The sequence below is a fragment of the Hirundo rustica genome, chromosome 2 (genome assembly GCF_015227805.2).
Source record: "Hirundo rustica isolate bHirRus1 chromosome 2, bHirRus1.pri.v3, whole genome shotgun sequence".
NCBI classification, from domain to species: Eukaryota; Metazoa; Chordata; class Aves; order Passeriformes; family Hirundinidae; genus Hirundo; species Hirundo rustica.
In genome coordinates, this window is record NC_053451.1 from 118942092 (window position 1) to 118954698 (window position 12607).

At 56.6% G+C, this 12607-nt stretch overlaps 1 protein-coding gene across 7 annotated transcripts in view; it reads left to right on the forward strand.

Moving 5' to 3' along the window:
- The first annotated feature begins 3949 nt into the window (after positions 1 to 3949).
- STIM1 (stromal interaction molecule 1) overlaps positions 3950 to 12607 on the forward strand; it is a 59233-nt gene continuing 50575 nt past the window's right edge. For 5 of the 7 annotated variants that reach the window (XM_040090735.2, XM_040090743.2, XM_040090693.2 and 2 more), the window contains exons 1-2: positions 3957 to 4087; positions 10144 to 10258. In XM_040090735.2, the coding sequence (XP_039946669.1) occupies positions 4040 to 4087; positions 10144 to 10258 (163 nt within the window). In that variant the 5' untranslated portion in view covers positions 3957 to 4039. Of the gene's footprint in view, positions 4088 to 10143; positions 10259 to 12607 lie in introns of all 7 variants that reach the window. The other 2 variants (XM_040090726.2, XM_040090699.2) reach the window with 2 other exon arrangements.

Genomic DNA, 12607 nt, shown 5'->3' on the forward strand with positions numbered 1-12607 from the left:
GGTGGAGAGGGAGGAGGGGTGGAGAGGAGGGGGGGGGTGGGAGGGGAGGCAGGAGGGATGGGGAGGGGAGGCAGGAGGTGGGAGGGAGGCAGGAGGGGGGGGAGGAGGCAGGAGGATGGGGGTGAGGCAGGAGGGATGGGAGGGGAGGGAGGGGTGGGAGGAGGCCGGAGGGGGGGGTGGGAGGGGGCAGGAGGGGTGGGAGAGGAGGGAGGAGGGCGTCGGGAGAGGAGGCAGGGAGGGAATGGCGGGGAGGGAGGAGGGGTGGGAGAGGAGGAGGAGGGATGGGAGAGGAGGCAGGAGGGGTGGGAAGGGGAGGCAGGAGGGGTGGGAGAGGAGGCAGGAGGGATGGGATGGGATGGGATGGGATGGGATGGGATGGGAGGAGGGGTGGGAGAGGAGGCAGGAGGGATGGGAGGGGAGGCAGGAGGGATGGGAGGGGAGGCAGGAGGGATGGGAGGGGAGGCAGGAGGGATGGGAGGGGATGCAGGAGGGGTGGGAGAGGAGGCAGGAGGGATGGGATGGGATGCAGGAGGGATGGGATGGGATGGGATGGGATGGGATGGGATGGGATGGGATGCAGGAGGGATGGGAGGGGATGCTGAAGGGATGGATGGAATGCCAGCAGGAGGGATGGGATGCCGGCAGGAGGGATGGGAGGGAAGGAATGCAGGAGGGATGAGATGAGAGGGCTGCCCACGTTTACGTGCCCAGGTTAATGGCCCATCAAGGACACCCCTTGGGAGGGACAAAGGACTCTTTGTTCTGCACGGGCAGACGCGGCAGTGGAGTTGATAGTGGGGAGATAAAGAGCAGGCGTGGAGCCAGAACAGCGGGATGGAGACAGAAGGTTCCCGATGACTCAGAGAGGTGGGGTGGGTGTGAAGGTGCTGGTGTTGTTCCTCGGGACTCCAGGAATCACAGCCCTGGTGAGGACCGGGCACCAAGTGTCTCTTGGGGAAGCTGCTGGAGCAAAAATCAGGGCTGGACGTTCTGGAGAGGGAGATTTACTTAAACAAAGCCAAATTCGCACTCATTGTGGGGCTTCTGTTTGCTGAAGGTGTGTTGGAACAGCCTGATTGGAGTATTCGAGGTCTGCTTGGACAGGGCTTGGAGCTACCTGGGAAGGGGAAGGTGTGGGTGAGCTTTTCCCACACAAAGGATGATTTTGTGCTATGATCTTTAGCTTAATCTTCCATCAGTCTTAGTCCAAGTGGCTGGTGCTGGTCTTTGTTCCTTCATTTGGGTATTCCTGCAGCTGCAGCCCAGGGAGATAACAGGGAGGGGAATGAATAGCTCATCCTGGCTGCTGGAATTCTTATCAGTTCAGGGCTGTCTGCTGATTGAATCACTTGTGCCCCATATTCAGGCTCTTTCTGGTCTTGATGAAAGCGCCAAATTCCTCCCTGGGTTTGTTTTGATTGCTGTTGATGGTGTAGTTGGTTATCAGCACCTGGCAGCTCTTGAAGCCATTGTTTTATTGCTCTTGCTGCTGCTGTCAGCCAATCTTCATTGCTGCCATTTGTGCTGGAAAGCCCCAGGGGCTGTCCTTGGGGTGGGAGATCTGGGCGGGATCCCGTCAATCCCTGACTCCCCCAGTCCTTTATCCCTTCCATACCTCATCCCCTCAGGTCTCTTTCCCTGCTCAAACCCCTTGGGCAGACGTGAGCCGGGGCTCAGGAGTTCCGTGGTCAGGAGGGGGTTAATCTCAATAAACTCACTTTTACAAAAACACGACCTTCCCTTCCTATAATCCAAACTTTGCTACAGCGTTGCCACGTTCTCCCCTGCAATAACAAGCACAGGCTCGGAACGAGACAACCATGTCATATTTTTGGGAGATATCTTTGAGCCTGGCTTCATTTTTCCTTCTGGGGTCGGGTCCAAGGACAGCATAAACACAGAGACCATCTCGTGTCCCTGCGGGCTGCCTGGCAGATAACGGGAGGAGCCAGCTCAGAAAGGGCCAGCCCGAAGTTCTGAGCCACCAGAAAACTCGTGCAGGGCAGGAGAGGAACCCCAAATCTCAACAAATCAACCTCAGGGCACCCCGGAGAGCCGGAGAGCTCTTCTGAGCTCCCTGTGATTCCGGGTGCTGATTCCAGGTGCCCCTTATCGCTGCCAGCACCCTTCAGCAGCTGGCCAGGGGTGGCCTGGGGGAGCAGAGAGCCCTGGGGAAGGTTCCCAGTTCCCTCACTGGTTTGAGCACCGGTTCACAGCGCTGCTGGGCTCCCCTGGCCGCATGGACAGACAGGAGTTAGCATGGAATGAGCTTCCCGAGGTTTGGGAAGCAGCAGGACACCAGCCCCTGCCTCTGCAGGAGGCTTCATCATTGTTCCAGCTCATTGGTCAGGGGGAAGCCATTCCCTTGTGCCCCAGTTCCTCTCCAGCTCTCCTGGAGGCCCTGGAAGGGGCTCTCAGGTGTCTCTTCTCCAGGTGAACGCCCCCCCGCTCTCCCAGCCCGGGCAGCACCTTGCCCTTGGCCCTGCTGCACTGCACGGCCCTGGCATGGTCCCAGCTCTCCATCCTGCCCAGATCCCTCGGGATTCCTCATCCCTGGGTCTCGTGTCACCTCCTGGCAGTGGAACCAGCCCCACCGGGTGCTCGCATGGACGCGGGCACGCAGCAAAATGTAAAGTGCTGGTCTTGGAAAGTAGAAAATGACGTGAAAAGCAGCCAGAAGAGCCCGTTCCATAATCAGGAAGGAGGGAAGGGCTTTAATTGACGTGTTTTATAAACACACAGCTCTTCCTCCCCAAACGCCCCGGCTGCACGCGGTGCCAACACCAGCAGAGCCTCCGAGGGAGAGCTCGGGCTGTGGGCAGGAGCCAGCCCTGCTGGGAGAGCTGTCCCGGTGGGAATGGGGAGGGATGGGGTGAGGGGAGCAGCTCTGCCCTGCCCTGCCCTGCCCTAGGGCCTGGGGGCTGTGCCCCAGCCCAGTTCCAGGAGCTCCCACAGCTCAGCTCCAGGAGCTCCCCCAGCCCCAGCCCAGCTCCAGGAGCTCCCCCAGTCCCAGCCCAGCTCCAGGAGTTCCCCCAGCCCCAGCCCAGCTCCAGGAGCTGCTGCAGCCCCAGCCCAGCTCCAGGAGCTCCCCCAGTCCCAGCTCCAGGAGCTCCCCCAGTCCCAGCTCCAGGAGCTCCCCCAGCCCAGCTCCAGGAGCTCCCCCAGCCCAGCTCCAGGAGTTCCCCCAGCCCCAGCCCAGCTCCAGGAGTTCCCCCAGCCCAGCTCCAGGAGCTCCCCCAGCCCCAGCTCCAGGAGCTCCCCCAGCCCCAGCTCCAGGAGCTCCCCCAGCCCCAGCTCCAGGAGCTCCCATAGCCCAGCTCCAGGAGCTCCCATAGCCCAGCTCCAGGAGCTCCCCCAGCCCAGCTCCAGGAGCTCCCCCAGCCCCAGCCCAGCTCCAGGAGCTCCCCCAGCCCCAGCCCAGCTCCAGGAGCTCCCCCAGCCCCAGCTCAGCTCCAGGAGCTCCCCCAGCCCCAGCCCAGTTCCAGGAGCTCCCCCAGCCCCAGCCCAGCTCCAGGAGCTCCTGCAGCCCCAGCCCAGTTCCAGGAGCTCCCCCAGCCCCAGCCTAGCTCCAGGAGCTCCCCCAGCCCCAGCCCAGTTCCAGGAGCTCCCCCAGCCCCAGCCCAGCTCCAGGAGCTCCCCCAGCCCCAGCTCAGCTCCAGGAGCTCCCCCAGCCCCAGCCCAGTTCCAGGAGCTCCCCCAGCCCCAGCCCAGCTCCAGGAGCTCCTGCAGCCCCAGCCCAGCTCCAGGAGCTCCCACAGCCCCAGCCCAGCTCCAGGAGCTCCTGCAGCCCCAGCCCAGCTCCAGGAGTTCCCCCAGCCCCAGTTCCAGGAGCTTCCATAGCCCAGCTCCAGGAGCTGCCCCAGCCCCAGCCCAGCTCCAGAAGCTCCCCCAGCCCAGCTCAGAGGGGGTGCAGGGGGTGGTGCTGCTGCCTGACGTGCCGGTGTTTGCCCCAGCAGAGTTCTGCCGCATCGACAAGGCGCTGTGCCACGACGAGGACGAGCAGCTCAGCTTCGAGGCCGTGCGCAACATCCACAAGCAGATGGACGACGACGCCAACGGCAACGTGGACGTGGAGGAGAGCGACGAGGTCAGTGTGGGGCTGGGCTGGGCTGGGAGCCTTCTCCACCGTGAGATGATCCAGGGGCGTCTCAGCACTTCATCGGTGCTGCCTGGGACTTCTCCTCGCTGCTGGGGGTTTGTAGCTGCTTCATTGCTGTCCAGAGAAGCTGTGGCTGGATCCCTGGAAGTGCCCAAGGCCAGGTTGGATGAGGCTTGGAGAAGCCTGGGAGAGCGGAAGGTGTCCCTGCCCATGGCAGGGGGTGGAATTAAATGAGTTTAATGTCCATCCCAAGCCAAACCATTCCGTGATTTTATGTTTACTGCATTCTTCCAGCAGCCAACTAAAACAGTTTCAGTCTGTGGGTGCTCGCTGCATAAAAAGGAGCAGCTTTTTGTTGTGTCAGCCTTGGACATTTTAGCTGATAAAGGATTGAGGAGAAAGAAAGTTGTTCTTTGTTTACACAAGCACCAATGGAAATAAGATCTGCTGGAAAAGGGAAAGCTCTTTGTGGTGTTGCCGTAGTTGTGGTGGGTGCTTGTTGGAGGTGAGGAATTCTGTCTTCTAGGGAGAACTGGCAGCTAAACAGGAAAGTCAGAGTGCTGGAAGCTGAGAGGAAGCACGTGGGTGCAGGGATCTGTTGCTGCTCTGCAGACCCAGGTCACAGAATCCCAGGCTGGTTTGGGTTGGGAATGGACCTCAGATCCCACCCAGTGCCACCCCTGCCATGGCAGGGACACCTCCCACTGTCCCAGGCTGCTCCCAGCCCCAGTGTCCAACCTGGCCTTGGACACTGCCAGGGATCCAGGGGCAGCCACAGCTGCTCTTGCAAGTGCAGCCATCACAATGTCCCTCTGGAGCAGTGACAGTCCCCAGGGTGCCAGGAGCTGCCGGTTTGGGGTGGCTGTTCCCAGCTTGCAGGGCTGTTCCCTCTGCCTCAATCCCACTTGAGTGAGTCATGAAAACAATTGCAAAGCTTCCAGTTGCATTTCCTCCACCACATGAGGTGTTTCCCTGGAGGCAATTCCCTCACTGAGTGCTGGAGCTGGAGCTCTGCCTCTCCCCGGGACTGGGGCAGCCTCAGGCAGCCCATTTCTGTCCATTTCTGTCCGTTTCTGCCAGTTTCTATCCATTTCTGTCCATTTCTGCTCATTTCAGCCCGTTTCTGCCCATGTGTGCTGCTCTTGGCATTAAATTAGGAATAATCCTCATGTCCTTAGGGTTGGGCAGAGCTGGCTCTTTCATGTCTCTGAGCAAACCTTGCCCCCACTCCCACTGGAGTCATTGGGAGCTCCTGGTACAAAACGCTGCTGGGAATGTGTGCCCGGAGCCTTGGCACGGAGACACTGCCAGGCTGGGAGGAATTCAGTGGGTTTTTCTAAGAAGCTCCAGAATCACTGCCTTGGTGCTCTTAGAGCCCCTCCTCAAACCCTTCTGAGCTGGATCTGAGCAGGGCTGAGCCCTGGCAGGGCTGCTCCTGCTCGCAGCACCTCTGCTCTGCTTTTAGGAGGGCTGGGGAAGGGACTGGAGCCCCAGGAGGGGCTGAGGGAGCTGGGCAAGGGCTGAGCCTGGAGAAAAGGAGGCTCAGGGGGAACCTTGTGGCTCTGCACAAGCCCCTGACAGGAGGGGACAGCCGGGGGGGTCGGGCTGTGCTCCCAGGGCACAGGGACAGGAGCAGAGGGAACGGCCTCAGCCTGGGCCAGGGGAGGCTCAGGGCGGATATTGGGAAAATTCCTCCTGGAAAGGGCTGTCCAGGCTGAGCAGGGCAGAGGGGCAGAACCCCAATTCCTTTCCTGCTGCCCACGCTGTGGGATCAGCCCAGGGCACAGGGATTGCAGGTCCCAGCACTTGTGGCCAGGGCCTGTGGAGCTTCTCCCAGCAATCCCCAGCTCCCTCCCCCCAGGGCTGCTCCCAGTGCACTCTCCCCAGGCTGTGTTTGTGCTGGGATTGCCCCCACCAGTGCTTGGGTTGGTGCATTTTCAGCGGGACTCAGTGACTTTGGAAGTCTTTTCCAGCCTCGGTGATTCCCTGGCCCTGGGATCCCACACGAGCCTTTGTTGCTTTACCTCTGCTAAGCTTTTATTGAAGTTAGATTAAGCTCACCTGTCAATAAGCTCTGGAGCCGCTGGATGAGGTATTCCAGGAATTTCCCTCTCTGGGCCAGCTCCTGCTGGGTTCTCCCTGTCAAGGTTATGTCTCTCCCCCACACAGAGCCTGCAGTCAGGTTTAACTCGGGGCTCTGGTGGGACAGCTGCCGGGGGATTATTGGGAAGAATGCACGAGGCTCAAATTGAAACCTTTTACGGGGCTCACGGACTTCCAGGATGGTCTGGGTTGGGAGGGACCTCAAACCTCATCCAGTTCCACCACCTGCCACGGGCAGGGACCCCTTCCATCATCCCAGGCTGCTCTAAGCCCTGTCCAACCTGGACTGGAACGCTTCCAGGGATGGGCATTGGTTGAGAACTTTATATTTTCATTTATTATTTTGGCCCCTACCCGTTGTGGGTAGGTGATGGGAGTGTTTTGTTTGGGCAGAAGGGGACACACAGACAATGGTATTTTTAAAATAAATGATGGGTGGAGTTCTGTCCCGCGGCTTCACGCTGTCCGTAAGTCATCCTTGCAGCTTTCCTGCTGGGAAGTGAGTTTTCAATGAAGTTCCAGATGACATCAGTGGCCTCGATTAAAATGAAAGAAGTGTCCCTCAGGGGGAAATCTTCTAATTAGGGATCTATTCCTGTCGCCACGCTCACAGCCAAGGCAGCTCGGGCTCTTTGGCACGCGGGTTCCCGGTGCTCTCGGGTGCTGCCAGCCTGGTTTCCTCAGGAAACAAGGTTTGTGTTGCTGCTCAGTCCTTCTCTGGCTCCTCCCAGGCCCTGCTCCTGGGGTCACTGAGCGGGAAGAGGCCTTGTGGGCAGGAGTTGTCTGTGGTTTTATGGCACTGGTGGCTCAGGAAAGCTGTTGGAGATGGGGAGCACGAGCTCGTGGCCTGGCCCTTGGCTGCGGCGCAGCGGGAGCTGGTGCTCGGCAGGGAGCGTAGCACGGATCCAGGGACGTGGGAGGGATGGGGAGGTTTGAGAAATCACTTCAGTAGCTGGAGTTTCTGCAGATAAAAAAGCCAAAAAACAGAGTTCAAGGATGCTCTCAGGCACAGGGTGGGATTGCTGGGGCTGTGAACAGCTAGGACTTGATGATCCTTCTGGGTCCCTTCCAACTCAGGAGATTCTGTGATTCTATGGAAAAAAAAAAAAAACACCAGAAAATCCCATTTTGCGGATCTGCTCGATTCTGAGTGTGCCTTCAGCCAGCAAGTTCATCCCCAGTCCCTCTGCAGCTCTCCTGGATCCCTTCAGGCCGTGCCAGGGGCTCTGAGCTCTCCCTGGAGCGTCTCCTGTCCAGGTGAGCACTCCCAGCTCTCCCAGCCTGGCTCCAGGGGGGCTCCAGCCCTGCAGCAGCTCCGTGGCTCCTCTGGACTGGCTCCAGCAGCTCCAGGTCCTGCTGCTGTTGGTGTCCCAGAGCACCAAGATCAGCATTCCCAGGCTGAGTCTTCCCTCTGTGACCCCAGCTCATCCTGTGTTTGTAGCAGGGGTTCTGGTCCCGTTGCTTTTGGCTGGTTTGTCCATGGTTTGTCTTTCCCTGAACTCGGTGGAGAGACTTGGGATTGACTCAGTTGTTACCACACTCAGTTTCCTCCTGTCCCTGTGGATTCACAGCCTGGCTGAGGCTGGAGTGGTCTGGACAGGATCTTGGAGATGTGTCGGGGGCTCCTTTGCTGGAGTTTAAATTCCCCGGCGTTCAGGTGGTTTTAGAGTCTTTTTTGCCCTCTGCAAAGCTCTGAGCCAAACGGATGAAAGAGACGGAGTCTTCAAGGTTGCATGCTTTGTGTTTATTGTTTCTTATCTTACAATTTTCTCAGTGTCCAGCAGATGTTTGCCGCAGCTTGGACTTCTGACGACTCCTCCTGTCTCTGGGCTGTCCTTATCTTTTATACTAATTGCTACGTATTCTTTATTCACTATTTCTTACCAATGTCTATCACTAATACTAAAAAGGTCATCTCTACTCTGACCCAATCCTCACTAACTACTTTGTGCCAACGTCACTGCAGAAATGGAGTGAGGGAACAAGAAGGAAGAAGAAGGAGACAACGCCCCAAATTCTCCATCTTGCCCCATTCACTTCCATGCCAAAAATCCCAAACCCATTGTTTTTTCACCCTGTGATATACTAAACTACTCTTTTTCACACTCTTGTGGCCTGTAAACCCTCTTGCAGTGCAAGAAGCCTTTCCCATGGACCGAAATCAAAGCCAGTGTCTCTCTGAGCTCTGGGCTGGGGTCCCAGACCCCCCTGCCCAGGTCCCTGACCCTCCAGGGCAGCCAAAGGAGTGCCCTGGACTCCAACAGAGATGGAGACGTGGGACCTTGGAAACACTCTGCTCCACCCTGTGTGCGGGACTCAGAGCTTTGGCTGTCTCCAGGCCTGGGATCACTTGGAAGCGCTTTCTAGTGGTTTGCAAGTAGGCCAGTGGTTCTTGTGCCTGGGGTTTGGAATATCTGGGACAGTGGAAAGTGTCCCTGTCCATGGCAGGGGTGGCCCTGGGCAGACTTCAATCCCCAACCAGTCTGGGATCCCATGGTTTTGTCCTTTCCCCAGAAGGTACTGGTGGATAATGTGCTTTAAGGTTTCTTTGGGCTCTGGTGGGCTCAGCCCAGCTCCTCCAGCCCCTTCCTGCATCCGCTCCCTGCTCCTTTATGGGGACATCCCCCCAGCTCAGCCCAGCCCAGCCCGGCCCCGTCCCCTCCGCCGAGTCCTTGGGGTTTGTTTTGGCCATCGTGAGCCCAAGGGAAGCTGAGGGATCACTTTTCCTTTCTCTGCTCCCCGAGCTAAATATACAGAGCAGCAGCTGATCCCGCTGCCGGTGACATCGGTGACATTGCCGGGTCGCGGCGTCACCCGCCGGGGGACAACGGCGCCTCTCGGCCAGGCACTGGCACAGCTGGAGCCCCAGGCCCAGCCCCTGCTGAAAGCACAAGTTTTCCCACATTCTCCCGTTTTCCATGTTTTGTGCCGGGCAGGAAGTGGCAGCTTTGGGTGGCGGAGCAGGAGCCCAGGCTGGAGCTGTCCTGGCAGCGCCTGCAGGGGATTTACAGGGAATGTAAAGCTGCCCAGATCTTTTCCCCGTGCCCTGTGTGATGTTAGAACACCATCTCCAGATCTAAGGGTGTTTACTGGGTGTGGGTTGATCCTGCTGCACGTGGAGGAGCCCACAGATGAAGCTGCCTGTGTGGGGATCATGTCCTGAGGGGCGGGAATGCAGCGTTATCCTTAAACTGGGTTCCGTCTGTTGGGCACTGGGATGTGAGTGGTTCTCTGTCTGCTGGTGGATTTCACAGACTGGTTTGGGTTGGGAATGGACCTCAGATCCCACCCAGTGCCACCCCTGCCATGGCAGGGACACCTCCCACTGTCCCAGGCTGCTCCAAGCCCCAGTGTCCAACCTGGCCTTGGGCACTGCCAGGGATCCAGGGGCAGCCACAGCTGCTCTGGGCACGCACTGAGCTAGGATCCATGTATCTATCTATATTTTTCAGTGGAACTGCCTCTCCTCCTGCCCTCGGCATTTGTTCCAGCTTGGATTTGAAGGTGCAGGTCAAATCCAGTAATATTTTTTGGGTTCTTACTCCACTGAAATAAAGCTGGTTCTATTGTGCCACTTAGGTGAATTTGAATTTTTGGTGATACTATAATTCAAATAAAAGTCTGGAATCCCAAATCCCAAGGTTCTGATTAATCATCCCTTCTCTGTGTTAAAATGAATTTAACATATTTACTTACTGGATATTTCCTGGCTGGTCTTGCCAGGAACAGAAATATTCACGGGTACTGCAGGGTATATCCTTATATCTGTATAAAAGATAGATGTGTATATTTTATATATCTAATATATCCATTTTTAAAATTATTTATTCAAATTTATTTTGATTTCCCATGAGAATTTTTAATATTCAATTTTTTTTTATGCTCCTCTTCTCCCTAAAAGATGAACCAAAGGCTAATCCTGCTGTTAATTCCTCTCCCAGTTCTTGAGGGAAGACTTGAATTACCACGACCCAGCAGTCAAGCACAGCACTTTCCATGGAGAAGACAAGCTCATCAGCGTGGAAGATCTCTGGAAGGCCTGGAAAACATCCGAAGGTAAAAAAAGGGCAAAAAGCCAAGAAATCCTTTCCCGAGATTCCCAAGGAATCCTTTCCCAGGAGTGCCAAGGAGTTTGGATTTCAGATGCCCTGGGCAGGGTGTGCAGCTCTCCGGAGGAATGTGCTGCTTTTCCTCCCTCCCACCGGGCCCTGTACTCTTCCAGCTCCCTTTTTGAGGTGTGGATTCCCAGGATTTCCTCAGGCCTGGTGCTTCCAAGCTGTTCATGCTGCACCTGAGCATGGCCACCAAAGTATCAGTTATCCTTTTGTTCCTCTGTCCCAGAAATGTCTGTTAAATAGAGCCAAATGCTCTCCAGTTCCAGGCTCTCCTTCGAACACCCCGTTTGAGATGGAATTTTAATGGGGTGATAACATCCTGAATATTCCGTAGGGCTGCCTGGGAGCTTTCCTGCAGGTTGTGTTTTCCTTAGGAGAAACTTTCTGAACCCGAAAAGCCCCTTCACAGTGAAAAGAAGGGAGAGTAAAATCCAGGAAGTGTCGTGAGTACAGTCCATGTTGAAATAACTTCGAGCTGTTCCAAGATGCTGTTCTTCATCCCAGCACCCAGGGAGGGGGTGGGAATTCAGCCTCTGGTGAGAAACTTCCTGAAATCTGGGAGTCTTGGAACAAGCTTTTAAAATTGGCAAGTGCTTCCCCAGTGCTTTCACACAGAATTCCACAGATATTATGAATCCATTTTTTTCAGTGCTCCTCATCTCTAAAAGAGGAGTTGTATCTACATCCGTTCCATGAAATACTGCATATTAGTCTTCTAATCAGTTCATCAGCCACAGAAATTTCAGTTTCTCATTTGTGTCCTGTTAGTATTTGACTTTTCTGTATTAGCCCTCAAATTCCTCTGGGTGGGATGTACTCCTGTGTCCAGAGCTGCGGCTGCAGCTGTAGGGAGAGCAGCAGCACTAAAAGGACACTGAGGTGCAGCATTTGCAGCGTGGATTGAAGGCAGTGGGGCTGATCATGAGAGGAGAAGCTCCAGGGAGAGCTCAGAGCACCTAAAGGGGCTCCAGGAGAGCTGCAGAGGGACTGGGGACAAGGGACAGAGGGACAGGACACAGGGAATGGCTCCCAGTGCCAGAGGGCAGCGCTGGATGGGAGCTTGGGAATCAGGAATTGTTCCCTGGCAGGGTGCTGAGGCCCTGGCACAGGGTGCCCAGAGCAGCTGTGGCTGCCCCTGGATCCCTGGCAGTGCCCAAGGCCAGGTTGGACACTGGGGCTGGAGCAGCCTGGGACAGTGGGAGGTGTCCCTGCCATGGCAGGGGTGGCACTGGGTGGGATTTGAGGTCTCTCCCAATCCAGAGCAGTCTTTGATATCTGTGAGATGATTCCAGAGCTGTATCCCTGTCTGTGTCCCAGACCAGACTCTCCCGTGGAGTTGGGCAGGGATGTGTTGAAGATTCTTGTTCACATCACTTAGGAGTGGCACAGTTGCCCAGGACAGGGATGGAATCACATCCTGGGAGCATTTCACAGCCCTGTGGAGGTGGCACTTGGGCACATGGTCTGTGGTGGCCTCGGCAGTGCTGGGCATGAGGGATTTTCCAGCCTCAAGCGCCCTATGATTCCATGACTCCGAGTCCCTGCGTCTCCTGTGTCCAAGGAATGCCTCGTGTAGGAAGTATTTATCCCATTACAGGGCTGTTTACAGACGGCTTTGCCTGGAGTGTGTTTTTGCTGTCAGCTGGAAAGGGTAGAAATCATTAAGGGATGGAGGAGAACATCCCTTGATACTCGCCAGGCCCATTTATTGCTGAGCTGCCTTGGCACACACGGGCCCTGCAGAGCTGCCGTGGCTGCCTGCGTGCCCCAGGGTTGCATTTAGTTCCTGCTCTTGTTTTCCCTTTCATCGTCTTGTAGATCTGGCTCACAGAGTGAGTGCCTGGTTTCTTCTGAAGGGTGGTCTGATGTCATGGAATCACAGAGAGTTTGGGCTGGGAGGGACCTCAAAGCCCAGCCAGTGCCACCCCTGCGTGGCAGGGACGCCTTCCACTGTCCAGCCTGGCCTGGAACACTGCCAGGGAAATTTGCAGCCCAATTTGGGAGTTTGAACTGAAGTCATGAAGCTGGAATCGGGCTCTTAGGAAAGGTCTGCTCGTTCCTGTGGGTGTGAAAAGCAGCGCTGACGTCCTGCAGGGATGGGCTGCCTGGGCCTGAGCCATTTGTTTTCAAGCCGTTGCTTTTCCTCCAGCCGTTGCTGCTGTTCCTGGTCACATGTGGAAAGTACAAAGATATTTCTGCCCCTTGATTTTCACAGAAGATAGAGGCTGTGATGCCCTGACCAGGTGCTGGGTGTGGTGGAGTGTGCCCTGGGTGAGCCTGGCTCTGCCAA